Here is a 27,575-nt window from a genome sequence, read left to right as displayed (position 1 = left end):
TCGGTTCCTCTCTGCGGGCGAGGACTGGGTCCAAGACAGAGGACCCCCGGGGTGCTGCTTCCATCTTCTGGGAAGTGAGTGTAACCTGTCACAGACCCGTCTCTTTATCAGGGCAAAAAGCTATGGGGCAGCAGGGCAGAGCCCACCTGCTGCAGATCCCTGTCTGGATGGTGTTTGTTTCCTCCCCATTGTTTTTTGGTGGGCAGGTTATTCCCCCCCCAAAAAAAATACAAACAACCCGCAAACTAACAAAATAGTCACCATTTCAAATTACAAAGGATAGCTCTGTAGTGTTTTATTTTTCATTCTCCACTGCAGGAACATACCAGAATCAAAACTGTCTCTTCAAAGTGTGCCCTCAACTTGCAGAGTCTCCCCTCCCGTCAAAAAGAAACATATATGGGTTGATTAATCTGCTCATTAAAGGGAGGGGGGCAACCCCTTCAGGTGTCACTGGAATCAATTTCCCATCATCCTCTGCAGCATGCATGGCCAATGGACAGGGATGTTAATGGGAGTTGTAGTCCAGCAATATCTGGAGAAAACTCACCGCAGGCTCCCCAGATCAAAACTTGCAGCCCTGGTGAGTGTTCACACACACATATGCACACATGCCCACAGGTAACTTGTGTCTTGCACGGGGGCTACATTTCTGGGGTGGTGGATATTTGCAAAAAAGCACATTCTCAAACCAGCCCCTGTGCACCAAACAGGTCGTATCCTCCAAGCAGGGCTTTTAAGCTTTTTGCCTTGCTCACCAGACTCTGGGAAGGTCTTGCGAGGTCTCGGATGGTACCATGAAATCTCACAAGAGCAATCTCCCAGAACAAGGCAGAGAACTTAAAAGCTATTTTCGGGCCAGGAAAACCCTGCGCAAAAAGAACTTTTAACCTCTCTCTCTTCCGTGACTTTAATTGTTGCAATTTCAACTGGCCAGCCTTCAACCACATAAAGTTGAAATCGCACATGGTAAATCTGTGTAAGTTGCAATTTACCTCTCTCTTTCTCTCTCTGTGTACACATCATTAGGAAGCAATACAGAACCAACAGACTAAGGAGGTCACTCCCCACCCCCCACCCCAATTCCATTTCAAACTGCCGGACATTTTGTTAGGAACAAGGGCACCTCCTCCTCCTCCACCCCACCCATCAAGCTTCTGTGCCTAGGACCAAGGTGGGGGGGGGGGCCTGTGGCTCTCCTCGAGGCCTTGCTGGACTCCCAACTCTCAGCATCCCTGAGTGTGCAGGGTCCTGCTGGCTGCCGGGAGTTGGGAGTCCGCAGGGCTGTCTACCTAAGACAGCTGACTCTTCCAGAGACCAGGCAATCAGATCTCCCAATGCCAAGTAAGGCTGGGAAATTGAGCCAAAGTCTGGAAAAGTTATGGGAAACGCTGAAACCAATGGAAGACGGAAGTAGTGCTGACAAGTCCGGAGGAGAGAATGTTGGCTCCTTTTGGTCCCGCAAGGCAATCACGGTTGGCCCCCAATTTCCCCTTCCTCAGAAGAGCTGCAAAGCTGCGATTTGGGGCGAGTGGAGCTTAAGCCTTCTTCTGCCAACTGAGGTCCCAGTGCACATATCAACTGCATTTTGGGGGGCAGGAGAACAGCTAGGAAGGGGGCTGTGGGGGGGGGGAGTGATGGATTGAGCCTCCCCAAAAGTTGTCACTTGTCCCTTGCAAAAAGACAGAACAAAATCAACCCCCCCCCACCCGCTTTACAAACAAGTGCTTCCCCAATTCCACATATGCCTGAGCACATGTAGTTCCAGCCGCCCTGCAAGGGAATATGAGAGAAGCTCTACCTTATCCGCACAGGGGAGCAAAGCAGCCGTGCCCTGGCAAGGTCTCAACAGGGTGGAAAAGGACTTCCCTGCTGAAGTTAGGAGGACAGAAGAGAGTCAAGCAGAAGACAGCCAGCACCCAGCACCCTCAGCACCCTCAGCACCCAGTGACAGCCCTTCCAAGCTGCGTAACCAGGCCCAGCAAAGCAACTCGTGGGGACACCACCGCTTCCAGCAAGCAGGCCCTGTCAGAATCCTTGCACTGCATTCTCCAGGGTCCAACAGGCCAAGTAAACCCAAATTCTCCAGGGGTCCCACAATTTTGAGCGAGGCCTCTGTGGTCAAATCTGAGCAACGGCTGAGGGTGATGAACTCGCGGCACCAGGAACCAATTCTCAGCAGGAAGAGGAGCCTCTGCCACCGCCTTTAAACCCTGCTAAGAACCGCCTGCACTTCTGCTTTCAGGGAGGGGGGCGAGTGCACACACACACCCGGGGCCCCAATGTCCGTCTCCCAGCACTCGAACCCACAGGCGTCCAGGTCTTGGGTGGCGGCTGCCACTATTGTAGGAGGAGTGTCTGCCAAGAAAAGGCACAGAATCAGGCGTTATGGCTGGGCTAGAGACACAAAATCAGAGGACTGTAGAGCTGGGAGGAACTCAGGCCAGTGTTGTCGACTCTGACTGGCAGCAGCTCTCCAGAGCCTCAACCAGTAAAAGGTCAGGGCGAGAGATGGCTGGTAGTGGACTTTGGACCAGCAAAGCAGAACTTCCACCACTCAGCACAGGAGTCCTTATTAAAAGACTTGCTTTCTTCGCTTATCTCACTCTGGAAAGCACATCAATGAAGCTGCATCAAGGACACCACCCCTGTAAAGTAGGCCACTGTGCTTATCCCCATGTAACAGATGAGAAAACAGCAAGAGGGTCATCCCTAAGGGCAGCCTCCTGACTCCACAACCGAAGGCAAGACTCCCTGGCTCACACTCGGGCTTATGCACTCCCCAGATGAAAGTTTGTAAGCAAATAAATAAGAGTGTCCCCAGGATGCGCAGCATCTCCTGACCTGGCCGTAGCAAAGTGATGGCGCAGCCGCCTCCCCCTGCGCCCGTCAGCTTGCTGTGCAGCCCGTGAGAGGCGGTGACTTGGCAGACTCTGTCCAGGGAGGAATGGCCAACTCCAATCACATCCAGGTGGTGCTGGTTAATGTCAATGAGTTCCTGTTCAGAAGGAGAAAGAGACCAGCACATTGTTAACCTGTGGAACTTGCTGCCACAGGAGGCAGGGAAGGCCACCAACATGAATAGCTTTAAAAGAGGAATGGACAAATTCACATGAGGTCTATGCTCTGCCTCCGTAGTCAGAGGCAGCAGTGCTTCTGCAGATCCGTTTCTTGAGGCCACAGAAAGGGAGAGTTCTGCTTGTGGGCTTCCCTTCAGAGCATCTGGCTGGCGACTGTAAGAACAGTAGGCTGGGCTACACGGCCCCCTGGGCTGATCCAGTAGGATTTTCTTCTGGCCTTACATTAACATGGGAAGTGGGAGGGGACAGGATTTGGCCAACAGCAAGATCCCAGCCACGGGGCCAGCCCCAGACATGGCATAGCCAGAGGTGGAAGCCAAGATGGTGACACCCTTGCCAACATCCCATGCTCAGAAGCTGACCAGACGAGTGTCTGAATCTGACTCCAGGGCTGGGGCACCACCCTTGCCCACTGCACCCAAGGGAGGGTGGCAGGCTACCTGAAGGGACATTAGGACACGGGGAAGACACAGCTGGCTCGGGTTGCTTCGCTGCGACCGCTCTGCACCTGCAGCCTCACTCTGTAGTCACACGCACTGGATTTAGCAAGCTGGAACTGCCCCACCTGCTTTTGCCTCTCCTGGCTGGTTTCAAAGAGGAGGAAACAAAGGGTTCCTCACCTCCAGCACAAGGTAGTGCTCCTGAGATGGATGATCGGCCATTGCTTTGAGGACATCTTCGCACTCCTGGGAAATGGCGTCAATCGAAGCCAGCACCGGCTCCATTATGGCAGGAAACTGCAGGAGGCAAAAAGGGATTTCCTCCACCTAAGAATGGCATACCACTCCAAACCTCCCTCCAGTTTAACTGACAACCACACTTTGGAGTTCAGTTTTCTCATGCAGCCGGCATTTAACCAGTTTTCCAACCAAAATATCATGGGGGGACTCAGAGTCCCAATTAATGGAAGGGCAGTTATTTTATTTATTGTATTTATATCCCAGCTTTCTTCCATCAAGGAGCACCCAATAGATAGATCTTCCCCTCATTTCTAGCCCTCCACAACAACCCTGCAAGGTAGGTTAGGCTGAGAGGCAGTGACTGGCCCAAGGTCATGGCCAAGTGGGACTTGAACCCTGGTCTCCCAGGCCTAGTAATCCAACACTCTAACTACTAGGCCATACTGGTTTTGTATCAGAAGCAATACCTTCAGCACCTTGTCTTTAACCCCTGCAACCAGGACCTTGGTGCTCCGAGGGACCTTGGTGTTGGTCAATAAAATCCGTAGAGTGGGGACTCTAGGAAAAAAAGGAGAACAGAGTCAAAAAATGTTGTCTCCTCTCCAACGTGGGCAAGCAAGCCAATTCACTCCATGTTTTTCCACTTCACTTTAATCCTTTGCAAGTGAAGGAGACGCCAAATGTTGTGAGGGAGCAGGAACTATGGGTGGTTCCCAGCCCCGGGGGCTGTGCTCTGCCCTCCCCCCCATCGGAGACAGCCATGTTTCTGAATCCCAGTTGCTGGGAACCTCCGGAGGGGTGAGCTGCTCTTGTGCCCGGATCCCACTTGTGGGTTTCCCATGTTGGGCATCTGGTTGGCCACGGTAAGAACAGGATGCTGGACTGGGTGGGCCATTGGCTGGATCCAGCAGACCCTTCTGTTCTTATAGAGTGGCTGGGGCCACCCAGCCAGATGGGCAGGGTAGAAATAACACCATTATATTAAGTATTATTATTATTATTATTATTATTATTATTATTATTATTATTATAGGGTTGCCCATCTTCTCTAGGGTATTCATAGGCTCTCCCTCCAAGATCCCAGGGTAGAAAGAGGGAAAAGGCCTGAGCTCAGGGGTAGGGAGGGCACCTGCCGGGCAAGAAGGTCTCAGGCCCAATCCCTGACTTCATCCCCAAACAGGGCTGGGAGAGACTCTCTGCCTGAAACCCCAGAGAGCCGCTGCCAATCAGTGCAGACATCACTGAGCTAGGTCAACCAAAGGTCTGACTCAGAATAAGGCAGCTTCCCACGTTACAACTCAGCCTTAAAAGTTTGTAGAAATACACACTAGTTGAGCTAATGAAGCATCCTCTTCTGTAGAGTCTGGTGGGGTGTATCCTGACAGGCAGTGCCTCTCAAGGAAGGAGGGGTCCCATGCAGCCCCACCAACGGACGTGGGCCCTTCTGCAGGCTCAGAGCCAGGACCAGCCCCCCCCCCCGATGCCAGTCACTTTTGTTCGTATGACCATTGCGCAGCCATTAAGGACTTCACACAAGACAGGGACCTCGACCCAAAAGCTTAAATGTCATTAGGAGCCACGGTGTGGTTAGAATTACCTCAGTGTGCCGCCAGAGGCCATTTAGCTGCCTGACAAAAGGCCTGTGTCTTGTGAACCAAAATAACTTTGCTTTCTAATACCATCTGCGATAATGAACCAGCGCCTGATGTTAGCGGCTAATAGAGCAATTTCACGCCCCACGAAAGATTTTAATGGAGTCTGATTATGGTTTATTGGCAGAAGGGATCAGGGTGGCCAACAGCTGAAAAAGAAACCCCTTGCATTCTGTCCTCAAACCCTCTGTAATTTTAAGTAAGCACGTTATTCCTTAAATGCCACTTGTTTGCAAAAAGTCAGAGCATCTATAAGCATCTCGCAAGGCTGAGGAATTAACATTGATCCTTTGTGTGTGGAGGTTTTTGGGTGCCAGAGAGGGAAACGAACTCAGAGCTGCATAGTGATGTGAGGTGAGAATATTCTCCAGAGAATATTCTCCAGAATATTCTCTGCTAGAAAATTCTCCAGAGAATATTCTCCACAAACTGTAAATTCTAATGTAAGAACCAGTTTTACAACCCACATTAAAAAAATCTAGTAAATAATCAGTCAAGCTGTGAAATTGTCAGTGTAAGTAATGAATAATGATTTTTTTATCGTTACATTACTGGGCATTGCGTCATTCACCATTGGGAGTTCTGAAATGTGAGCTACAGAAAACTTATTATTTTTTTAAAGTTTCATCATTTAATTTAATGAACATTTGAATTCGTATGTATTTCAACTATATAATAGCCTTTTTTCTATTTTGGTGTGACCTTATTCTTAGCAATTCTATACCCTTGGCCATACAGTGTGATTTATTTTTTTTTACAGAAAGTAGCTTTAATGCTTTACACTTAAAGTACCTAGGCTTATACAATTATGTGTAACAGCATGTGAGGTGGCCTTGATTTAAACAGTTGACATTTCTATAGTTTTATTTAGTGCCAGTAACTGGTTTTTGCAGTGCTATTCAAAGGTACAAGGTGCCATTTACCAGAGATTGACATACTGAAATATATTATCATATAATGATAATATATTTCATGTTAATGGCTTCTTTTTTATATGTATGCATATAGTTTTGTTTATCAAGCTGTGTTTTAGTCACCAAAACAGTTATTAAGTGTTAGAGCTATTAGAAGCACAAGATAGCCTATTACTGAATTTACTTGTATCAAACCTTAACATGCCAATAGTATTTTTTTGACTTGTCCTATAACATGTACATGTTCTGTTGGAAGAATAAAATATGATTTAACTACCGAGTTTCTATATACCAAACCTTAACATGACAATTACTGGTGCCATCACCTTAGAATGCTTCAACTTTAACTATAAAACATGTTTTACTTTTTAATTTGATACTTGCAAGTGACAAGTAGGCTTGTGCTTACATATTTTCACTGTGGTTCCTTTGCCAAACAACAAGTTTCCCTATATGTCAACACTGCTGACCAATAAGAAAGTTTTCTGTAGTTTTTGGTTGCCATCTGAACAAGTTTACCCATGAATAAACATGTATATTAACTAATTATATATACAATGCATTGAAATGAATATTCTCCTATTTTAAATGGGAATTCTCTAATATTCTCATTAACCAAGAATATTCTTGAGAATATTCTCCAAAAGATTATTCTCAAATTTAACATCACTAGAGCTGCATCACCTTATTCAATGCCCCTCCCCACAAAAAGGGGATGAAAGCAGAATCATCAAACATCAAGGCCCCAGAAGAGCCCTGCTGCTGGGTCTGGCCAGTGGGGGCCCCCTGGTCCCCTCTCCTGTTCTCATAATGGGCAGCCCGAAGCCTGTTGGGAGCCTGCAAGCGGCACCTGAAGGCCACAGGACTCTGCTCACCTGCCCTGCCCAGCCGGGAATCAGAGGCGTAACACCTTCGAAAGCGGAGGGTGAACACAGCCATCGTGGCCAGGAGCCCCTGAGAGCCTTTGTCTCCTCCTTCATGAATTTCTCTTTTGCAGCCATCTCATGCGGTGGCCATCACAAAGAGCTTTCAACTATTTATTTCAAAGAGCTGGTGGGGGGGTGGAGTGTCCCTGTAAGTTCACCACGTCTCCCACCCCACCCCACCCCATGCAGACAGCCCAGGGGTAGAGCAACCCCCAAGAGGTGGCTTGTCCAGCATCTGTGTGAAGACCTCCTCACCCACAGCAAATATAGTCTGAAACCCACCAGCCTTCCCACAGAGCAGCTTATTAACCACATTCATCACACTAAAAGTAGTTTTTATGCAGCATAAACATTAACGCTCAGAGTGAACTTTTACCTTTTTAACGGCAAGATTTTTCCTGACTGGTATCTCAAAGCTCCACCTAAAAGTTTCCACGGAGGGGGAGAAGAAGAGCCTTAACACTGGAACACTGTTTCAGAAGATGTCTTGTTTTCCATGATCTGGCACAAAGAACTCAATTTACAATGAACAATACAGAGCAACGCTGAGTCACTCCTTTGTCATAAAGCAAGGGAGAGAAGGAAAGGAATTCTGAATATTTGAAAAAAGATAACTACAGATAGTTCCAAAGGGGCAGCTTCATCTAGGACGTGAGGGAGACCCCAGCGTGTGATGCAGGACCCCCCCCCCCATGGCTTCTAGAAGCGTAGCAGATGGAGACTGTGGTGATACCAGTGGAATTAAAATCCAGCAAGCCATTCAATGCTGTCACTTGTGAACTGACCTGGGGGGAAATATTAGATGTCCTGGATGCTTTATTTGAGATTCCTGCATTACAGGGGGTTGGACTGGATGACCCTCGGGGTCCCTTCCAACTCTGTGATTCTATGATTTACACAGCGCATAGCTCAACTACGGAACTCGCTCCCACAGGAGGCAGTGATGGTCACAAACTTGGACGCTTTAAAAGAGGACCAGACAAATTCATGGAGCAGGCTAGAGATGGCTCCTAGGCATGGTGTCTCTGCCATCTGCCTCCTCAGGTGCAGGCAGCAAAGCTTCTGAATACCAGTTGCCAGAAAGCACAGCAAGGGCTCTTGGGCTCAGGTACTGCAGGCGGGACCCACTTGGGGCCTCTGGCTGGCCGCTGTGAGAACAGGTTGCTGGACTACATGCCCCGCCTTAGACCTGATCCAGAAGCCTCTTCTCATGTTAAATCAGAGAGAGAAAGCACTTACCCCAGGTCCCCACGGCGTTATCCACTCCAGAGGGGTTCCCATGGATCACCTGCTCTCCTCGGAAGGCCCACCTGTTGATTAAGTCCAGCTCATCCTCAGCCCACCTGGAAGGCAGAAAACAGCCTCACACCATGCCAGAGAATCTGTCCATGCAGACCAGTATTGCCTATTGTGGTTGTTAAGAGGTGGCCTGGGACCTGGGAAGATGGGGTTCAAATCCCCACTCAGCCACGAAGCTCACGGGCTGACCTTGGGGGCCGGTCACTGCCTCTCAGCCTGACCTACTTCGCAGGGTTGCTGTGAGGGGAGGGAGAGGACCTTGAGCTCCTTGGAGGAAAGGTGTGATATAAATTTAATAAATAATAATGTTGGCTGGTTGTATTTGGAAGCAGTTCTTCCAGGTTCTTATACTTAGGCAAAGAAAAATATCTATTGATATCTATTTGTTTCTGTTTGCGACAGATAATTGAACAGATAAAATAGCTGAATGAGGTAGAAGTGAACCCATCAGCATTTCACGCCCCCCCCCATTGGTTGGATGGCCATCTCTCAGCCGAGATGCTTGCACTGCAGGTAGTTGAACCAGATGACCCTTCCGCCTCTACAGCTCTGTGATTCTACGATGCCCAGCTCTCTGGGGCTCCTACCTGGCTACAGACTGGCCCTCGCCCAGAGGGTAGCTGATGATCCCACACCCAGAAAGCAAAGCCCCTGCGAGGCAGACGGAATAAGCAGCGCTGGAACCTAACCCAGCACCTGTGGGCAGCTCAGACCACACCAGGATGTCCATGCTTGGAAGGACCCTGAAAGACACAACATTACAAAAATAAAAAGTAAACCACCTGTCATTCCATCATTTACTGAGCAGGACCAACAAGGAAGAACTGGAACGAGTTGCATTATCTTGTCACACAGACAATAGAACAAATCTGTTTGCTCTGGCTCTGGGAACAGAGGAGGCTTGCAGGTACTGAGCCAGACCCTTGAGTCCATCTAGCCTAGTATTGTCTACAAGGACTGGCAGCAACAGCTGTATCCAGGATGCTGCAGGGGATGGAACCTGGGGCCTTCTAAATGCAGCGCAGATGTTATCCCACTGAGCCATGACCCTTCAGTAGCTCCTGAAGCAAGGGGTTCACCTTGCAAGGATAACCAACCAGGCCATTACTGGACCTTATGATGTCAGATGATAAACCAGCTGCTTTACCACCTGTCCATCATCAGGCATCATAACAAGTTTGCCAACCCTATACCAAGTGCTGAGCATAGGTACTTCAAAGCTGCTTTCTGCAGGTATTGGCTGCTCCAGGACAGCTGGTCACTACCAACAATCTGGGGAGCGGTGACTTCCAGATGGCTTTTGGCAGGTTTTGCAATAGATCCAGCCCTGTCTCTATCTACAACTCACACCTTATGTCAACTATGATGCTAGGTGGCGGGGGCAGGGAGTGTGGTTTGGGGAAAACAGCCTCCTATGCCAAACTGGGACCTGTGCTGGGTCCCAATTTGGTCTGTGGGTCAGCGGCTCCCCACCTCACCCCCAAATGAGCTACAGCTTCCAACTATTTTATTATTATTATTATTATTATTGAATGTGTATACAGTACTACCCTTCACCTGAAAATCACAGGGCAGTTTACAGCATACACTTCACTGCAGAGAGCCAGGATTCAGAATTGAGAGAGCCACACCACTAAAGGGTTGTGGTGGAGTTCTTCAATAGACACAGCATTGCGGTGTTTAAGGGAACTTTACTCGGGCAGAACGGCCCCCACTGGGGAACCCACCCACATGCGTACAAATTAGGTCCCATTCTCTGATGAAAAGCCTGCCTGCTTTAACAGAGCTGGAAGCCTGATTCTGCAAGAAGATCAGGATGCCTACTCTTTACAGGACTTGCTCAATGTGAGCTTTTCCTTGTCACATTCTTAACACAGTCTGCGTGAGCGGTTTCTCCTAACCATATCATTTCAGGCACCCTTGCTTTGCATCTCTTCTCTTTTAGGCCCTTCAGTCAAGGCACACGCTATAATTCCCACTACAGGGCTCTCTGGGAGAGAAATACCAATGCATTAAATGACGGGTGAAGCAGCGACAAGTGGGGGGAGGTGCCCAAGAGCCTTACCCGCATTTGGACGCAATGGACAAGTACAAGTAGAGGAAGGCCACGACGGCCAGGCTGTGTGTGGCTGCAGCCGCTCCCTCTGCAGCCCCCACAAACTCCTTCAGCTTCTCCACTTGTCCTGGGCTGGGGGGCTGAGAGTCAATCAGGCCAGCTGGAGAAAGAGCCAATGGAGAGGAAGGCATCTTAATGGTCCATGACAGACCCACCAGACACATTTTGCTTTATTCCAGGATGGACATCAGAGAAACGCCTTTACTAGGCCAACCACAGGAACCCAGGAAGCTATTTCATCCCAAGTCAGAGCCTTGCTCCATCGAGCTCAGGGCTGGCAGGACTGGCAACAGCGTTTTGGGCAGGGGGCATTCCCAGCCTGACCTGGAGATTTGGCCTGGTACCTTCTGCGTGCAAAGCCAACGCTCTGCCCTTGAGCTGCTGGGCGCTCCTGCCCCTCTGCTGTGCTTCACAGCCCCAGGCAGCCCACACAGGATGCCTGGAGATTGGACAGTGGGACCCTCATCTCAGGCCTTCCCAGAACGGATCTCCCAAAGCAGCTGTGGCTCTCTGCAGATTGAAGCAAAGAACAGGAGTCCCCCCCCCAACACCCCCCCAAGCATCCAGAGTGCTCACCAGGGAACGCTGCCAGTAAGGGCTCCAGCTCAGATGTTTCCCAGTGTAACCGGGTCCCAATATTTGGCAGATGTATCAAGACCTTCCCATCATTCCGAAGGGTCATCTGAAGGAATGTCCTCAGGTTCAAAGCCACGGCCAGGGCAACCTAGAATTGCAGAATTGTGGAGTTGGAAGGGGCTCTGAGGGTCATCTAGTCCAACCCCCTGCTATGCAGGAGTCACACACACCTTCAACAGGGAAGGCACCACACACAGAGATCAGCATGGGGAGGCCTTTTTCTAAAACCCCAGCACAGAGAACTTCAGGTGCCCTCCAGATCTCACCCCCCTGCTCCTTGGGACTCTCCCCAGGACACAACCCTTACCAGGCCTGGTTTCCACTCTTCCTACTGTCTTCCAGGCTGGAATGGGTCTGTGAACTCGGACCAACTTGGCCCCTTGCTTGACCCCGGGGAGGATGTGTGAGTGTGTGGAATCTAGGCAGCGTTGCCTGGGTTGCTCCACCCATTTTCCTCTGGCCCCGCCCACCACTGGCCCCAGGAAGCCTGCCTGGGTTAGGGGACAGGGGACAAGCCTGCCTAGAAGGAAGCCTGCACCTGCGGCTGACAAAGGTTCCCCCCCCCCCCCCACCCTGAGAGGAAACATTGCCACGTGCATTTTGCGGGTACAGGGAGAAAAAGAAACAACCACTCTCAATATGGATTTAACTCTTGCAAAAAAATAAATATTAACGTTCCCCACAATGTTACAATTCCCAGTGGGGTAGTCATGCTAGACTTGCACAGGAGAAATAAATGTGTCTTGTGGTGCCTTAAAAACAAGCAGATTTGCTATGGCAGAAGTTTTTGTGGACTAACTTCCACCTCACCAACTCTAAGGTGTGTTAACTGACCTACCAATACGTTATCACTGTGGTCTTGTGAATGTTAATAGCCTAATTATCACTGTCTGCACTTTTCTGCATTTTATTTCCTCCCAGCTTCACTAATCTACACACAAACATACCCCTGCAGCTCAGGAAAACACTCCATGCCTCTGATGAAGTGGACTGTAGTCCAGAAAAGCTGGTGCCATAATAAGCTTCTTCGTTTTTACAGGGCCTTTCCAGTGGTGGCTTCCCGACTGTGGAATGCCCACCATTATTAGCTTTAAGGAGGAATTTGGAAACATTTTTCTTTACTTGGGCATTTGATGGCTGAAGAATTCTCGAGATCTTTGGATGGAAGCATGAAGGAAGGTGCTGGACTCTCCTTCCTTGGAGGCTTTTAAACAGGGGTTGGCTGGCCATCTGTTATGGATGCTTTAGTCGAGATTCCTGCATTGCAGGGGTTGGACTAGATGACCCTTAGGGATCCCTTCCAACTCTACAATTCTGATTTTAACTGGTTTGAGATTTTTTATTTTAATAAGCAAATGGCATGTAAATATTATGAAATAAATAAACTGTAACTGCTTTTAGGCATTCTTTATTGTAATATTTAAAATACATTTTTAGAATGTTTCTGCTTTTTGTTTTTAAATTGTGTACCTGTTTGCCGCCCTGGACTCCTTGGGGAGGAAGGGCGGGGTAGACAGTCATTAAATAATAATTATCAATCATCATAACATGTTGGGAAATGGAGTTGTAGATCTTCATCTGAGGCTGTTTGTGGAGTGCCTCACATCATGCGACATATTCCCTGGAGAGGCTTGGCTCATGCCTCCTTCCATGTCTTTTCAGCACTGGGCAAAGGCCTTCTTGTTTTTCAGGTTTTCTATTGGGCAATTCTAACTACATCTTCTCAGAAGTAAATCCTATTTAATTCAATGGGGCTTCCTCTCTAGTGGATGGGGTTCTGATGGGCAACCTAAATCTGAATTCATCCCCATCCAATCATGTTATGCTGTTTTTACAGCTTTTATTCTGTGCACTGTTTGTATTATTTGTTATATTAAAATGCCTCCTACAATGCAGTTTCAGAATTTATAAGTAGTATAAAAACACACACAAAATAAAACTTAGACTGTCCAATACTTAAACCCTCACATAAAGCCCTGAAAAATCAACAACACAAAGGGCCAGTTGCAAAAATGGCAAAAATCAATAGCCCATCAAATGCCTGGGAATAGAGGAAGTCTTAACCTGCTGCCAAAAAGGAAGGAGAGTCAGTGCCAGCAGACCTTGCTTGGGAGGGTGCTGCAAAGATGGGGGACTGCAACCGCTTCCCCATTGTTGCCCCCCCCCCAAAACTCCCTCCTGAAGGGGGCACTTGAAAGCAGGGCCTCGGATGAAGAAGGCTTTGGAGTCCAGGGAGACTGAGGTCAGCAGCGGAGTTCCGGCAGCTAACTGAGGTCCCAAGCCAAATTAGGCTTTGCAATGTAGCCATTGCTTACTTTTTATTTATTTCATAAAATTTATATACCACTTGCTTGTAAAAAATAAAAATAAACAAAGTTTATAAAAGGAAAGAGAAATAGAATTATCATCAGTAAAAACAGTTTAAAACAACTATTTAAAACATTCAAAAATAGTTAAAATCAATGATAAGTGAAAACACACACCAACATTCTACATATCTGGGCAGGTTGTCCAACAAAAAATGTTTTTAGCAGACCTCGAAAAGAAGGCGGCTGCTGGGAAAGAGCGGGCGGGGGGGCGGGGGGGGGGCATCTTCGGGGCAAGAAGGCGATCCGGCGGGGAAACCGGGCCCAAGCTGGTCATAGAAAGACCCTGAAGGTGCTCCAGGCTGGCGAGGTCTCCCTTGGGTCAGCACTCAGGCTGCAGCATCTGCTCCTCCTGCCCGCGCGGCCCCGATCCTGGCGCCCCCCGCGCTCACCTTGCCGTGGACGACGGCGTGCTCCCCGTGCAGGATCACCTTCCCCGGCGCCGAGACCACCCAGCGGCGCATCTCCTCCCGGCGAGGGGCCCCGCAGCCCCGCCCGAGCAGCCCGACCGGCCGGCGACCAGGCCTCGTCCCGGCAGCGCCGCGCCTCGGCCCCGCCCGCCCGCCCACGGAAGCGCCGCCCGGCCCATCGCGAGCGGGGGAAGGAGCAGGCGGGGGCGGCGGCGGGGGCGGCGCTATCATGGCGGGTCTGCTGCGCTGCGGGCGCGCTCTGCGGCGGGCGGCGGGGGCGGCCTGGCCCCTGGGCGGGAGCGCGAGGCGCCTGAGCCGGGAGCAGAGCGGGGCCGGAGAGGCGCCCAGGTGAGCCGCCCTCCCGGGGCCCGGCCCGACAGGAGCCCCGTTTGCACGGGTTGCAGCGTCACGTGTGAAGCGGCCCGTCTCCTTGCTTAGCCGGGAGGAAGCGCCGGGGGGGGGGGCGCGAGTCGCGCGAAGGAAAGCGTGATTCGGGGAGGCGCCTCTGTTACTTCTAAAACCAGAAACGTTAAGGGTTGGCTTTTAAAAGGCGCCCGAGAATGAGTCCGGGCGCGCTCGTGGGGAACGTTGCATTGATCCTCATTTGAAAGTCGATTGCATCATGTGTTGTGTCTTAATTTTTGTAAACTAAATAGTTCATGTGAATATGCAAAGGGAATGAATGTAAAGGACCATTTCCCTCTCCTCTTCCTCTGCAGCATGGATGCCAAGCCCAGGGAAAGAACCCAAATCCCCAAGTTATACACGAAAACAGGAGACCAAGGTAGCAGCATCCTGCCAGCGGAGGCAGGTCTCCCACCCACCGGGCTAATCCTTGGCCCATGAGAGCCCCATGGTGCCACAAGGTGCATTTTTGACAGCCTTAGAATGACTGCTGGAATCGGCTGCTGGTCTCTGCTTCAAATATATATCTACACACAGAAACAAATGGAAAATATTTTATAATGTACCTGTGACATGTTGTTAACAAAAGAAAACACAAGAGATTGTAAAATATGAGATGCTTTGCTCAGATTCTTTTTTAATAATAATAATACATTTGAGTGGGGATACTGTATTAGTAAGGGACGCGGGTGGCGCTGTGGGTTAAACCACAGAGCCTAGGACTTGCCAATCAGAAGGTTGGTGATTCGAATCCCCACGACAGGGTGAGCTCCGGTTGCTCGGTCCCTGCTCCTGCCAACCAAGCAGTTTGAAAGCACGTCAAAGTGCAAGTAGATAAATAGGTACCGCTCCGGTAGGAAGGTAAACGGCATTTCCGTGCGCTGCTCTGCTTCACCAGAAGCGGCTTAGTCATGCTGGCCACATGACCCAGAAGCTGTACGCTGGCTCCCTTGGCCAATAAAGTGAGATGAGCGCCGCAACCCCAGTCGACCACGACTGGACCTAATGGTCAGGGACCCCTTTACCTTTACTGTATTAGTGCAAATACTGTGAAGCCTACTGTCCCAAGTGATTCCTTGCCTGGGCGAATGAGTCACTGCAGAGAAATTCTGTGGTCTTTCATTGGAGTCAGTTGCCACATTCATCTGCCAGTCATTGGGGCTACAGAAATCAATCATTGCACATGCACGTGTGAACAGGGCTTTGGGCACTTGGGTGTGAGCCGCTTCATATTTTTCTCACTGTTATCATCTTGCATGGTTTTCAAAAGGGTTTTCCAGCACATTCACTGGAGAGAGGAGAGCAAAAGATGACCAGATCTTTGATGCCCTGGGAACACTCGATGAACTGAGTTCAGCCATAGGGTAACCAAAAGACTGTAAATTATTTCTTCAATTTATAAGAATGTTTCAGAGAGAGAATAATAGACTGCCAGTTTGTTTCTGGGTCTGATTCAGAGTAATCACATTTGTGTTCCAAGCCCTAAACAACTCGGGCCCCAGATTCCTGAAAGACCCCCTCCTTTCAGAACCCTTCCGTATATTAAGATCAACAGGCACTTGAGATGTTGGTGGTGGCCCAGGAGGAGAGGGCCTTCTCGGGCAGCCCCTCAGCTGTTGAATTCCCTCCCCACAGGTGCGTCTGGCACCTTCACTTTATGGCTTTGGACCTTTGGCACCTGAGACATGGTTTTTAGGACCCACCCAATTACTGTGACATTAATAAGCTTTAACCTTTTTAACTCTGAATTTTTAAATTGTTGAATTTCACCCTGGGACTTGCTGGTGAAAGGTGGGTAATAAATAAATTTAATAGTGGTAATTTGATATGAAAGAAAGCAGTTCTGTCATGGGAAGCAAGGAAAGCCTCTCATTTTCCCCAGCAGCTGTTCTTGCTGGTTGGCAGCAGGCAGCATCTTCCCTGGCACAACCTTATTCTGAGCCCCGCCCTGCTACCTGATTAACAAAGAGCAGTTTCAAAACCTTTTATTAAGTGAAATGAAACCTGCCAGGCAGCGTGATCTAGGGTGGAGAGGGGAGTGACAGGAGCCTGTTGGAACTGGAGTAGAGGCCTCGCCCTGTGACAGCTGCCCACTGCCATGACTCGCCATTTGTGTCCTGCCTTGGTGATGTCAGAGGAGCAGGCTGTGCCTGGCCCTGCCACACTGCCCACAGGCTGAAGCTCATGGCTCCAGGGGACATCATCTCGCCCTGCAAGAGTGCTGCAGTCTTTTGCCAGATGTTGGAGGAGGTTATTTCAACCCCCCCCCAAAAAAAACCATCTTTGGAATGAGCTTTCCCAGAGGGAATCTGTGGTAGTTTTCTAGATGTTGGATTCCAGCTGTGGAGAGTTGCAGTTCAACCACATCTGGAGGGTCAGAGATGTTCCCTCACCCCCACATTGGACAATTTTTTTGGGGGGGATGTCTTTTTCAGTGGCTGCTAGGCAAGGATGGCTCTATGGAACCTTCAAGTTGGGAGGCAGTCTACCTCAGTAATTCCACATGCTGGAGAGCAATAATGGGAGTAGCTGTTGCCTTGCTGTTCTGCTTCTGTGCTTCTTGGAAGCATTTGGTTGGCCACTTAAGGGCAAGCAATGCTAGACCAGATGTAATCCTGCAGGTCTCATCTCATATGAAGAGCCAGGAACAGATTGTGTCATGCCTGAACATGAGAAGGCCATACACCTCTCATGAAGAAATGTTCTTGCTCTCACATCACAATAGTTCTTTGGGGGAACTTGACAATTCAACTGGTTTCAGGCTTGTTTGTAGTGCCTCCACAAGAGGTAAATCTCTCATACAAACAGCACCAGTTGCCTATATCTCAGGGTAAAATCTCTCCTATTTTGCTGCAGGCTAAGTGCTGAATTTGGCAGTGAAGGAGGTCACTCTTTTGTGCAGGAACTCCACCAGGTAAGAAACAGCTGTATCCCCGTCACTGACAGCATCCACATACAAGGACTGCCTTCCTGGATCAGAGCAAAGGACCCTCTTGTCCAACTCTTGGGCTAAGAGTAGACAGCAAGAGAAACTTTTAAGACTTTTCATTCATGTTCTTTTTATATACAGTATGGGCAGGGTATAAATAATACAGTGGTACCTCTAGATACGAACGGGGTCCGTTCTGGAGCCCCGTTCGCATCTAGAGGTAAACGTAACTAGCGACGGCACGCCTGCGCACGCACGCGTCGCTTTGTGCCGCTTCTGCGCATGCGCGTGACGTCATTTTGAGCATCTGCGCATGCGCAAGCGGTGAAACCTGGAAGTAGCGCACTCCGTTACTTCCGGGTTGCTGAGGAGCGCAACTTGAAAACACTCAACTCGAAGCGTATTTAACCCGAGGTATGACTGTAAGTTGTTGTTGTTGTATTGTTACTGTGTGTTGCTTAATTTATATATTTGCTACTCTGCTAGTAGATTTTTATTGAAAAAGAGCCCTGCCAATGGCCCATCTCAGCCAGCATCCTGTTCTCACAGTTGCCAACCAGTCGCTTGTAGGAAACTCTCAAGCAGGATCCAAGCACAACTGCTCTCCCCCTCCCTCTCACTGAATGAAGAGGCAGAGCACAGATAGCCTCTCCTCCCTAAATTTGTCCTATCCTCTCTTAAAGCCCTCCAAGTTGGGGGCCATCAATGCTTCCTATGGGAGCGATAAATTCAGTAAATTGAGATGGCTGGCAACAGTTGCTTGCATTCGGTCATTGGGGTTATCCTATCACTGAGCATCTTGTGCAGAGGTGTTCTGCCTAAGAGCTGTTGGCCTAACTCTTGTCCATCTGCTTGTGTAAGTTAAGGCAAGGGCAGGGAGCCAGCAGTTGTCGTCCTCTTGCAGATGTGGCTGGATCCCACCTCCCACCATCCCTGCCCATTGGCCATGCTGGCTGGGCTGATAGGAGCTGGAGTGCAGCTTCATCTGCCAGAGGAGGACCACCAAAGGTTCCCATCCCCGATGGGGCCAGTGGTGGTGGGCGTTCCAAAGCCTCTTCCGATTTAGGTCAGAGAACTCTGCCCATTCTTTGGCACCTTCAGAGACATGAAGGCGGGCCAGACCGACAATTAAAACTGATTTCTGAATGTCTCGCCATCTGTGCAAAAATAATGCTCATCCCAAACACCTTTGCTCTGTTTTGTTTCCGCAGGTTCAGTGTGCGCTGCAGGATGCTGGCTCCAACGTGGCAACTCCCATATCCTCAGCCAGGGAGTCACATTTAAGTAATTGGAACCTAGTATAGATCTTCATTTTTAAAAATAAGCTAACTGCTGCCCTTTTTGAAATGGTTTTGCTGGCATTGCTTTTGGGGATCAGTTTTGCTGGACAACTGAAGTACTCTGACCATGAAACCTTTGTTCAGAGCTGCCTCTAGGTCCCAGCTCACAGAGGACCAACGCTAGGCTGTCGTAATGTACAAAAGTCTTTATTGAAGTTCAATTTCCATTTCAAAGCTGCAGCGCGCAGCCCTACATCTTAAACCCTAGATCGGCGAAGTCCCGTCTGAATCTCCTCCCCTCTGACACCAGTTTAAGATCCTAGCCCTGCTCCACCTTTTCCGCTGCTCTCTTCTCCTCTGGGTCCTCCTGCCCGCTGGGGCATTGCCCTTTCTGGACTCCTCTGACGCTGAGTCGCTTAGCTCCTCCCCCTGCCTCCGGCGGGCTTTAGGACCCGGTTCCCAATCCTCATTCTCTGCTGTCCCGCGCTCCTGTACATTTGAACATGCCTCTCGCGCCAACCCAGTGACCTTTCTCCTAACCGTTACACTACTTCTGTCACTGCTTCCCTCTTCCGGGATACTGGCCGGATCTGACCTCCCCTCCGTTGTCCGACTTTCTGATGGAGGCGTGGTCAGCCCTGCCTCATCTTCTCTCCCTGGTGGGGAATGCACTGGCCCCGATCCTTGGGACTCTTCCCCCCCACTCTGCTCTGGTGGGGAAGCTGGTCCTGATTTCCAACTACTGCTCTGGGAGTCCCTGCTGCCCCCTTGCTCCTGGGTCGTTCCCCTTGGGAACCCCCTACCCCTGGCCACTGGCGCCCCCTTCTGTGAATCTTCCGATTCGCTGGAGAGGCTCATGGAATCTCTCGGGCCACTGTCCTCTTCTCCTACGCTGCCCTCAGATTCTTCCCCTTCGCTCTCCATCTCCCCTCTTCCCTGTGCTTCTGCTCCTGAACCCCTGACAATGTGGCTTATTTAAATTGTTTTTTTATTGCATTTACACCCCATTCCTTTCTTTCTTCCTGGCAGGGCCCTAGGCAAGGGTCTGACTGGACCCAGACCTGTCAAGCTTCAGCCATGTCAAGCTCCCTCAGACCATGCCCTGGAACAGAAACACACAAGCCTCCTTCCAGTAGCATCTTAAAGACCAACTAAGTTAGTTCTTGGTATGAGCTTTCGTGTGCATGCACACTTCTTCAGATACACTGAAACAGGTGCTACTGGAAGGTGCTACTGGAAGGAATTTTTTTATTTTGTTTTGACTATGGCAGACCAACATGGCTACCTATCTGTAACTGGAACACAAGCCTCCATTATGGTTTCTTAGTGGGGGGAAATGCTTTTTCCGCAAAGATTTTGATGCATGCCTTAAAAGCATTGCATATGAATGTATCCCAAGTATAAATGTCTCTAATAAACGTTGACTTGCTAGGTTGCCAAATGCACAAGTTGGCCATAGTGCTTCTGCTTGTTAGGGCTGCCCACTTACTTAAACTCTGTTTAAAAACGCAAGATGGCATTTTAACCATTTTGGGGGGAAATGCTCAGAGGTGCTTGAGGTATTCCAGGACTCAGCACTGGAACCCACACAGGCCCCAAGACCCAGGCTCAAGCCTCCTTCATTTTAGCAAGGTTGATGCGTCGTGTGCTGGCAGCCCCTATCCTGCGACTTAAGCAGGAGAATGAAGAAGCCAGGGCTTCGCTTTGTGGGTGACTCCTTGGTTGGCTGGTCTACTCAGCCGTGTCTCTTCTTCTGCAGAGCGAACGTCGTTCAGTGAAAAGCCCATTCTGGAGCTGGAGGCCTGGATCGATCACTACTCTGAGCAGCTTCCACCACTCACAGCTTTCATTTTACCCGTAGGTATTTTGCGTGTTCCGATGTGCTCCATCTGTGAGGTCACAAAGCAGAGGCCTTGCAGCACAGAAGGTGGGGGGCAGACAACTTTTGGTTTCCACTGGCCAGATTCCCATCAGGAACAGTGTCACAGGGCTGTGAGTGACAGGTGGCTCAGCCACCCAGATTCTTGTGCAGAGTTCCTGCTTGGCAAGCACACTGCTGGGGCCTTTGGGAAGCTCTGAGCCATTGATCAGGCTGCTTAGTTCTGGGTTCGGGTGCATGGATCCTGCCCCCAATACACACACCAGCTGATGCAAAGGGAGAATGATCCTGCTCGCCCCTGGGTGTGCCAGGGAACACTTTGATGCAGCCAGACCAAGCAATATTCCTCCTCTTTTGCACCAGAGAAAAGGATTCCTCCCTCTCTCATGATGCTAGAACTTGTGGACACCCATGAGTTTCTGTAGTTCCTTTTTACAGCAATCTAAGTTGGGGCAACAGGGACGCAGGTGGCGCTGTGGGTTAAAGCCTCAGCGCCTAGGACTTGCCGATCGAAAGGTCGGCGGTTCGAATCCCTGCGGCGGGGTGCGCTCCCGCTGCTCGGTCCCAGCGCCTGCCAACCTAGCAGTTCGAAAGCACCTCCGGGTGCAAGTAGATAAATAGGGACCGCTTACCAGCGGGAAGGTAAACGGCGTTTCCGTGTGCAGCTCTGGCTCGCCAGAGCAGCGATGTCACGCTGGCCACGTGACCCGGAAGTGTCTCCGGACAGCGCTGGCCCCTGGCCTCTTAAGTGAGATGGGCGCACAACCCCAGAGTCTGTCAAGACTGGCCCCTACGGGCAGGGGTACCTTTACCTTTACCTTTTTAAGTTGGGGCAATCACAAACCACTTTGATTTAACTGCCACCTAAATCCCAAGCTTGCTGTAAGGCCCTGGGCTAATCGTTCCCCTCAGGCTCACACAGAATTATAGAATTGTGGAGCTGGCGGGGGCCCCAAAGATAATCTAATCCAACCCCCTGCTGTGCAGGAATCACAGCTAACGGCTAGTTCACAGCACTTTCCTTAGGGCATGTTTTCACAGACACTCCTTCTGACTTCTGTGGGAAGGTAGCCAAAATGGTTGCATTGGCTGCAAACACTCCTGTTCCTGCTTCAGGCGAGGGTTTGCAGCTCCACAGGTCTCCAGCCTGCCCTGTCTCAAAAGTATCAGGGAAAGACTGCTCTCAGCTGAGGACCCCGGGGCGCTCTCATCAGTCAGAGCAGATGGACAGGGGTTGGATGGGCCTGACCCTGGCATAAGGCAGATCTGGATGTTTTGTTTAATGTCATTTCAGTCTGGCGGCAAAAGCAGCACTGCTCTCCATCTCTCCAGAGCCATCTGCCGCCGAGCCGAGAGGTGGTAAGTGAGCAACTGCACTGACAAAGCCATGAGAACCCCCTGCTGCCCTGAGTGAGCTGTCTGGGCTGCCAACCTCTCTTGTTCAGTCTTCGCTGGCATGTCAACCTTGTAAGGCTTGCATGAAAATTGTTTGGAAAGGACCACAGGTGCTCCCCAGCAATGCTGGGGGAGGGCACGGATCAGAGTTTGTACTGTGCAGCAGGACAAGGAAGTGTTTGCCAAAAGAGATCCTGACTTCTGCAGGAGCCGTTAATGGCCAGTGCAAACTAATTGTGGGTACTCTCCCCCCCTTTAAATGCACAGTTGGTTTGGAGCAGAGAATTTGGTGCATTTAGCAAATAATGTTTTTGGCACCTTAGGATCTGGCAGAACAAGGCAAAATTTACTCATGCCGATGGGGGGCATGAAAGGTGGTTTTGGATCCAATTATATCAGCTGTAGTGATGGCTGTCTTCCTTTTCTCTTCTGCAGCGTGATTCCTTTGGTGAAAATGGGAGAAGCAGATGCAGACGTGGCCAAGTTTTTGAACAGGTAACTTGGAACTGTTCCTTTTGACAAAGCTGGGATGGGGGGGGCAGGGGGAATGCGTCTAGACTCTAGTGGATCACACAGTCAAGGCACCAGATAAGGGCTTCTCTGCACCTCCTTTCCTGGCCACTGGCCCTGCTGGTTTCTGGGGCTGATCTAGTGGAGAGCAGGATGAGGAAGGCTGCTCTTCCCTGGGTACTTCTTGCTGGCTATCTCCTACTGAGACAAGGGGATGGGATGAGAGTCCTTTTTGCATCTAATTTGGGAGCCCTGCCCCTTTGGTTCCATAGTGCTCCTTGGTTCCTAGTGCCCCCCAACCCTATAGAAAGCACTATTCAAAATAGCAGTTTGCAAAACCCACTAAAGAAGATAACACTAAGATTCAAAACAGTAACAACTAATTGCCCCTATATTCAAAATCCAGTTGAAACTATTTAATTAATTCAACACAACAAATGAATTTGATCCAGTGGTACCAGCTTTTCAGAGTCTGATAGTCATTTTATGCCAGTTTGGGAACTACTGGTCTACCTTGGGGCACTCACATGGGCCTTGCTGACTGTCCTGCAGAGACCAAACAGTCTTGTCTTTTCTCTTCCAACAACTTGGAGGAAAGGGAGTGGGAGATTAGTGCAGGGGTAGCCAAAATGATGCCCTGCCCATGTTGTTGAACTCCAGCTCCCAGCATTCTCAGCCAGCATGGCCACTGATGGGGGGTGATGGGAATCGTAGTCAAATGACGTCTGGAAGGCTCCACCTGGATCACTTTGTGCTTAAGCTGGGAAGTGGAGAGGAGGAAGGGTGGAAGCTGAGATTTGGGGCAGTGGAAGGAGACATCTGGAGTCTGCTGGTCTTTGAGAGAGGATGGTGGGGAAGAGATGTCCTTTCTCTATGTGCACACCCTGTAGGCATACCCAAATTGCTAGCGCTTCCCTGCTCCACATGTGAAAGGTGTTTTGGGAAGGGCTGTAGTTCCATGCAGGCTTGACATGCACAAGGTCCAAAGTTTCGCCCCTGGCATCTTCAGGTAAAAGGGGCTGTTGGCAGGTGATGGGGAAGGGACCCTTCTCTGGCAGAGAGCTGCTGCAACCAGTTGGAAAGGACAAATACTCTGCCCCGTTTTAAGGTAGGTAGTGTCATCATGGAGCATGCACAGGTAACTTCTCACAGCCTGACTCCTGTTTTCCCTGTTTTGGGGAGGGGGTCATGCAGCAGCCAGATTATTGTGGCTAAACGTGGCCTTCTGCCATATCCCATTGCTATAGATGCTGGTGCCTGCCTCCTCCACTGAAATTGCAGGCCTCACAGGGGCTGGATTTTACTTTGGTACCTGGCAACTGCCTAAGTCAGCCTTCCCCAACTGGCTAGCTTAGATTTTAGTCTGAAGCACCTGGAGGACATCCAGTTGGGGGAGGGGGAGCACATCCATTCCTCTACCTTTTTGATTGGCTACATGCGCAGGGACATCCTCCTGTGGCTGCTGAGACCCTCCCAGGCCGGAAGGTGGTGAGGTCTCCCCTCACGTCGCTCACGCCGATCATTTGTTTCCTGCTTGGCAGGGGGTTGGACTCGATGGCCCTTGTGGTCTCTTCCAACTCTATGATTCTATGATTCTATCTTCCTCCTTCCAGCCCTAGATGCTGCCCCACCCTTAGGGTAGACATGCCCATTACAGGCTCTTATCCTGTACAGAGATGGACAACAGCTTTTTTCTCCCGTTCCTTAGACTGAGCGACTACTTATTTGTTCTTGCCCGCTATGCTGCAATGAAGGAAGGGAAGCAGGAGAAGATCTACACCAGAACGGAGTAAGGAGCAGAGGCCCTCTGATGCAAGAGGTGGACTGCCAGGCTTTCAGACAGAGGACTGGACAAGATGGAAGATTGCTTGCAGTTTCAAACTGAGCTCTTGAAATCTACTCCTGAAAGCTGATTTAAAGCTTGCGGCTCCAGTCTTGCTCCATTTTGAGACTAGCTTGCTAAGAGAACTTGGAGCGTTCACTATGAATAGACTTCAGCTGCATTTATTGACATGTGCTGATAAAAGGAGAGGGGAGAAGCACATGCCACGCCTGATGTGTTGCAGAGCCCTTCTCCGCAAGAGGTGTTCTGTTGCCAGAGGCATTTGGCGCTTTGGCTCAGATTGACTTGCAGACCACAGCCTCCCTGTTACACTTCCTTGTCCTCTTTTTCTTTTTGAGGTCATCGTTGAATCCATCAACACTTTGGCAGGAGACGCAGCATCTCAAGCACAGCAAAGTTCTGCCATTGTAACCTTTGTGCAGAGAGATCCTGGAAACGGCTGTTGAGAGGTGGGAGGCAGCAGTGGGCATCACCAGATTGGAGCTTTGGGATGCAGCTCAGCTGCCAGAGGGCTTCTGCTTTTTTCCTTTTGTCAGCAGGACTCCCAAGTTTTCATTTGCCTCTCAGTGGCTGCCATTTAACATACCCGACCCTTCCTCTTCAGGGTCTGTTGAACTGTTCAGAGACATACCTCCTCTTCAGTCATGGGAGTCTCTGTTGTACGTTTCCTCACACTGCTGTAGGTTTCTTTGAAACAGAAGCCAATTTTTACGAAGTGGGGAGGGAGAAACCCACCTCCCTATGACTATACTGAACCAATCTGTCAAGTTTATTTCCAACATGGAGAATATGCTGTAAAATGCTAGGATACAGGAGGGCCAAGATAAAATATTTTATTAATCTCCTATGGCAAACTTTCCTCTCCCCACCTCATGACAGACATGCAAGGCATTGTTTTGGGGTGGGGGTGATGTTAGACCCCTGACAGCTTGCATAGCTTTCCTTGTTTGGGAAAGCCACACCATGCCCAACTGTTGCGGGCTAGAACAGCCAAACTCTTTCAACATATTTAGCACACAATCACAATTTGCACATCAGTTCTGAAAATGTATACATGGAGGAAGCAGTTCATCAGAGGGTCAAGGAGACCACTGGGAGGGCGTGCTGTATAGTGTCACCCCCCATTCCTACTCTACTGGAGAGCTTGCCCCGTGCCACCCCAACACTCCTTCACCAACTGGCATCCTCTAGATGTTTTGCACTCTAACTCCCATGGGCTCCAACCAGCACAGATCTGGGCAATACTTCTGTAGTGCAATACTGCCAAATCCATTAAGAGAATGCTTAATGTCTAGCATTTAAAACATGAGACACATTCTTCTGCAACATTCAAAGTAAAATCAAGAAAAGGTGGGGATTTTGGTTTTCAGTTAACAGGTTCATGCTTGAGAATGTTCTCTGGGCCCAGCCCTTCACTAGAATTATTTTAAAAAACAAGCAACTATTTTACACCTCAAGGCTAAAGATTTGCAGTGGTGGAATAATCAAGGTTAGAAAGCATTAAACGGGGCTTCTGCAAAAAGAAAAACAATAAAACCAGTAAAACCCAACATTCTTAAAATATTTTGCATTTGATTACAGTTCAATCCCTTCCTTCCCACTCGTATTCAGATCCCCAGGATTCCTTGGGTGGGAGACTGAGCTGATCACAAATCTACTTGGAGAGAAGGAAGACCCTGCACAAGGTGACCTTTCTCCCTTGCTTCCTGGCGTTTATTCATTCCAAAGACATCCACCCATTTGTGGCAAAGCAGAGACCAGGACCAGGACAAGTCCAGTCCCTGAAAGATGCCCTGTGCTTTGCACATGGTCCAGTCAGATTCAGCAAAAGGTGGATCCCTGGGGAGAAATATCACCTTGTGGAAACATTTTTTCTCTTCCCTTTGGGCACATCTGGGATTGTGGGAGATGTCAAGGAAGGGGAGCTTGGGAAGGACAAGTGCACAAATAAATGTGAATACAGAGCAAGCAATGAATAACGAGCAACCTCAGCATAAACCCCTTTGCAATTACAGAGTTTAATGGAGTTGCTGTTCCTGAACGGAAATTGAGAAGCTATTCAGCATAGCAAAGTCCGTGAGAGGTTAGAGCAGGGAACTGCTCTCAGCTGCCCAGGAGCCTCTGCAGATTAGCTCAGCCACTAAATGTTTCAGCGGGCTCTGCCAACTGAGGCCCTAAGAGGAGTTCCCAGCCAATGGGCCCTTGGCCCATCCTCCCAGTTCCACAATCCCCAGCTGATGGTCAGAAAGGAGGGCACCAGGTTGGTGAAGGCTGCTCTCCGACATCTGACAAGCTGCAGGCTCACAACTAGCAAAAATCTGCCATGGGGGAGGAATTCCACATCACAAACCTGTGCTCCCCACATAGCGGGAAGCACTCATTTGGGGGCCTGCAGGCAAACGTGTATTCAGACCGAGAGTCAATGCGAAGCAGTTTGGCAAGCTGTGGGAAAGTCGCAGGCGACAAAACCTGGGCACAGAGAGAGGAACACAAAAAACATGAAGAGAAAGCTCCTGCAATCTCATGGGGCTCCTGAGTTGAGAAGCCTCAAGCCTGTTTTTCAGAAGCCAAAGTGGGAGGGAAAAGCCAGCTCCCGACCTTCGTTCCACAGCGTTTTGCCAGAGTCTGACCTGGCCTGGCCCACAGCAAGGTCCAACTGTTTGCCCAAGACCAAGATAAAAATTATCCACAGGGCACACACCCCTGGGTCCATGAGTAGTTTGTGTGACCCTGCCTGCCCTGTGTGCAATCCTCCATTAGGCATGGCCCCCCTTCCAAGGACAATGCACAGGCTTGGCTCTTGATGCTACATTTAATGGCAGGCCAGCTGCGTTTCCAAGGAGGTCCTCCTTGCAGAGTTGCGTCCAGCGGCATCAGAGCGATGCCGGACCCCAGGCCAGAGCTACAACCTGCTCAGACGGCCATTTACCAAGGTATAGCCCTGAGAGCCCATCCAGCTCTTGAGAGCGTAGGCTAGGAGAGCTCAAAGCCTGTGTTCATGCTGATGGCATAGCGCAGCTTCTCCCGCAGAACGCTCTTCTTGCTGTAGTTGGGCAACTTGAGGAGGTTGAAGCAGGTCGAGGAGGTGGGCAGTCGCCCGCCTGGCTCTTTCTTCCGGATGGTGAAGAAACCCCGCAGGACGCTGCCCAGGGTGTCCCCCGTGTCCTGGGGAGAGAAACAGAGGGCTTGGGGTGCCACAAACACATGCGCCTGGCGAGCGCTGCAGGCTGAACAAAGCCTCTTGCATGAGATCTG

The 27,575-nt window shown here is 50.0% G+C and overlaps 3 protein-coding genes and 1 long non-coding RNA gene across 8 annotated transcripts in view; 2 read left to right on the top strand and 2 right to left on the bottom strand.

Moving 5' to 3' along the window:
- The window catches only part of LOC307201147, a 225,646-nt gene that overhangs the window by 149,427 nt on the left and 48,644 nt on the right, over window positions 1-27,575 (top strand). The gene's annotated exons all lie outside the window — the stretch shown is intronic.
- Window positions 264-14,325, bottom strand: MVK (mevalonate kinase). Its single transcript, XM_079949791.1, has 10 exons — window positions 14,062-14,325; window positions 11,244-11,391; window positions 10,617-10,767; window positions 9,139-9,294; window positions 8,492-8,595; window positions 7,629-7,674; window positions 4,228-4,318; window positions 3,701-3,817; window positions 2,845-2,998; window positions 264-2,358 (listed from the first exon to the last, which is right to left on the bottom strand). Exons 1-10 carry the CDS (start codon window positions 14,308-14,310, stop codon window positions 2,207-2,209), a joined length of 1,368 nt encoding a protein of 455 aa, XP_079805917.1. The 5' UTR covers window positions 14,311-14,325; the 3' UTR covers window positions 264-2,206.
- MMAB (metabolism of cobalamin associated B) lies at window positions 14,282-25,165 on the top strand. Of its 2 annotated transcripts, XM_079950070.1 has the most exons (9): window positions 14,283-14,427; window positions 14,799-14,863; window positions 15,755-15,848; window positions 17,341-17,398; window positions 18,625-18,697; window positions 20,453-20,550; window positions 21,867-21,931; window positions 22,403-22,462; window positions 24,186-25,165. In XM_079950070.1, the coding sequence occupies exons 1-9, from the start codon at window positions 14,309-14,311 to the stop codon at window positions 24,268-24,270; spliced, it is 717 nt and encodes a 238-aa protein (XP_079806196.1). In that variant the 5' UTR covers window positions 14,283-14,308; the 3' UTR covers window positions 24,271-25,165. The 2 variants fall into 2 exon arrangements, with proteins under 2 accessions (XP_079806195.1, XP_079806196.1); XM_079950069.1 differs by lacking the exon at window positions 21,867-21,931 and having other exon boundaries at window positions 14,282-14,427.
- UBE3B (ubiquitin protein ligase E3B) overlaps window positions 25,140-27,575 on the bottom strand; it is a 32,039-nt gene continuing 29,603 nt past the window's right edge. For all 4 annotated transcript variants that reach the window (XM_079949337.1, XM_079949336.1, XM_079949335.1 and 1 more), the window contains one exon: window positions 25,140-27,485. In XM_079949337.1, coding sequence (XP_079805463.1) covers window positions 27,294-27,485 — 192 coding nt within the window. In that variant the 3' untranslated portion in view covers window positions 25,140-27,293. The remainder of the gene's footprint in view (window positions 27,486-27,575) is intronic.

This window comes from Podarcis cretensis (assembly GCF_951804945.1).
Source record: "Podarcis cretensis genome assembly, chromosome: 13".
Lineage (NCBI taxonomy): Eukaryota > Metazoa > Chordata > Lepidosauria > Squamata > Lacertidae > Podarcis > Podarcis cretensis.
Note: the sequence above shows the minus strand (reverse complement) of the source record. Positions and strands in the feature narration are given on the sequence as shown.

Excerpts from the sequence above, each read along its gene's own strand:
- MMAB (XM_079950069.1), top strand. The coding sequence starts at position 14,309 with ATGGCGGGTCTGCTGCGCTGCGGGCGCGCTCTGCGGCGGGCGGCGGGG. Across the intron at positions 14,864-15,754 it reads CACGAAAACAGGAGACCAAG|GGTTTTCCAGCACATTCACT; the intron begins GTAGCAGCATCC and ends GGTTTTCAAAAG. Across the intron at positions 22,463-24,185 it reads GTGGCCAAGTTTTTGAACAG|ACTGAGCGACTACTTATTTG; the intron begins GTAACTTGGAAC and ends CCCGTTCCTTAG.
- MVK (XM_079949791.1), bottom strand. The coding sequence starts at position 14,310 with ATGATAGCGCCGCCCCCGCCGCCGCCCCCGCCTGCTCCTTCCCCCGCT. Across the intron at positions 2,999-3,700 it reads AGCACTACCTTGTGCTGGAG|GAACTCATTGACATTAACCA; the intron begins GTGAGGAACCCT and ends CCTTCTGAACAG. Across the intron at positions 2,359-2,844 it reads CATCACTTTGCTACGGCCAG|ACACTCCTCCTACAATAGTG; the intron begins GTCAGGAGATGC and ends TTTTCTTGGCAG.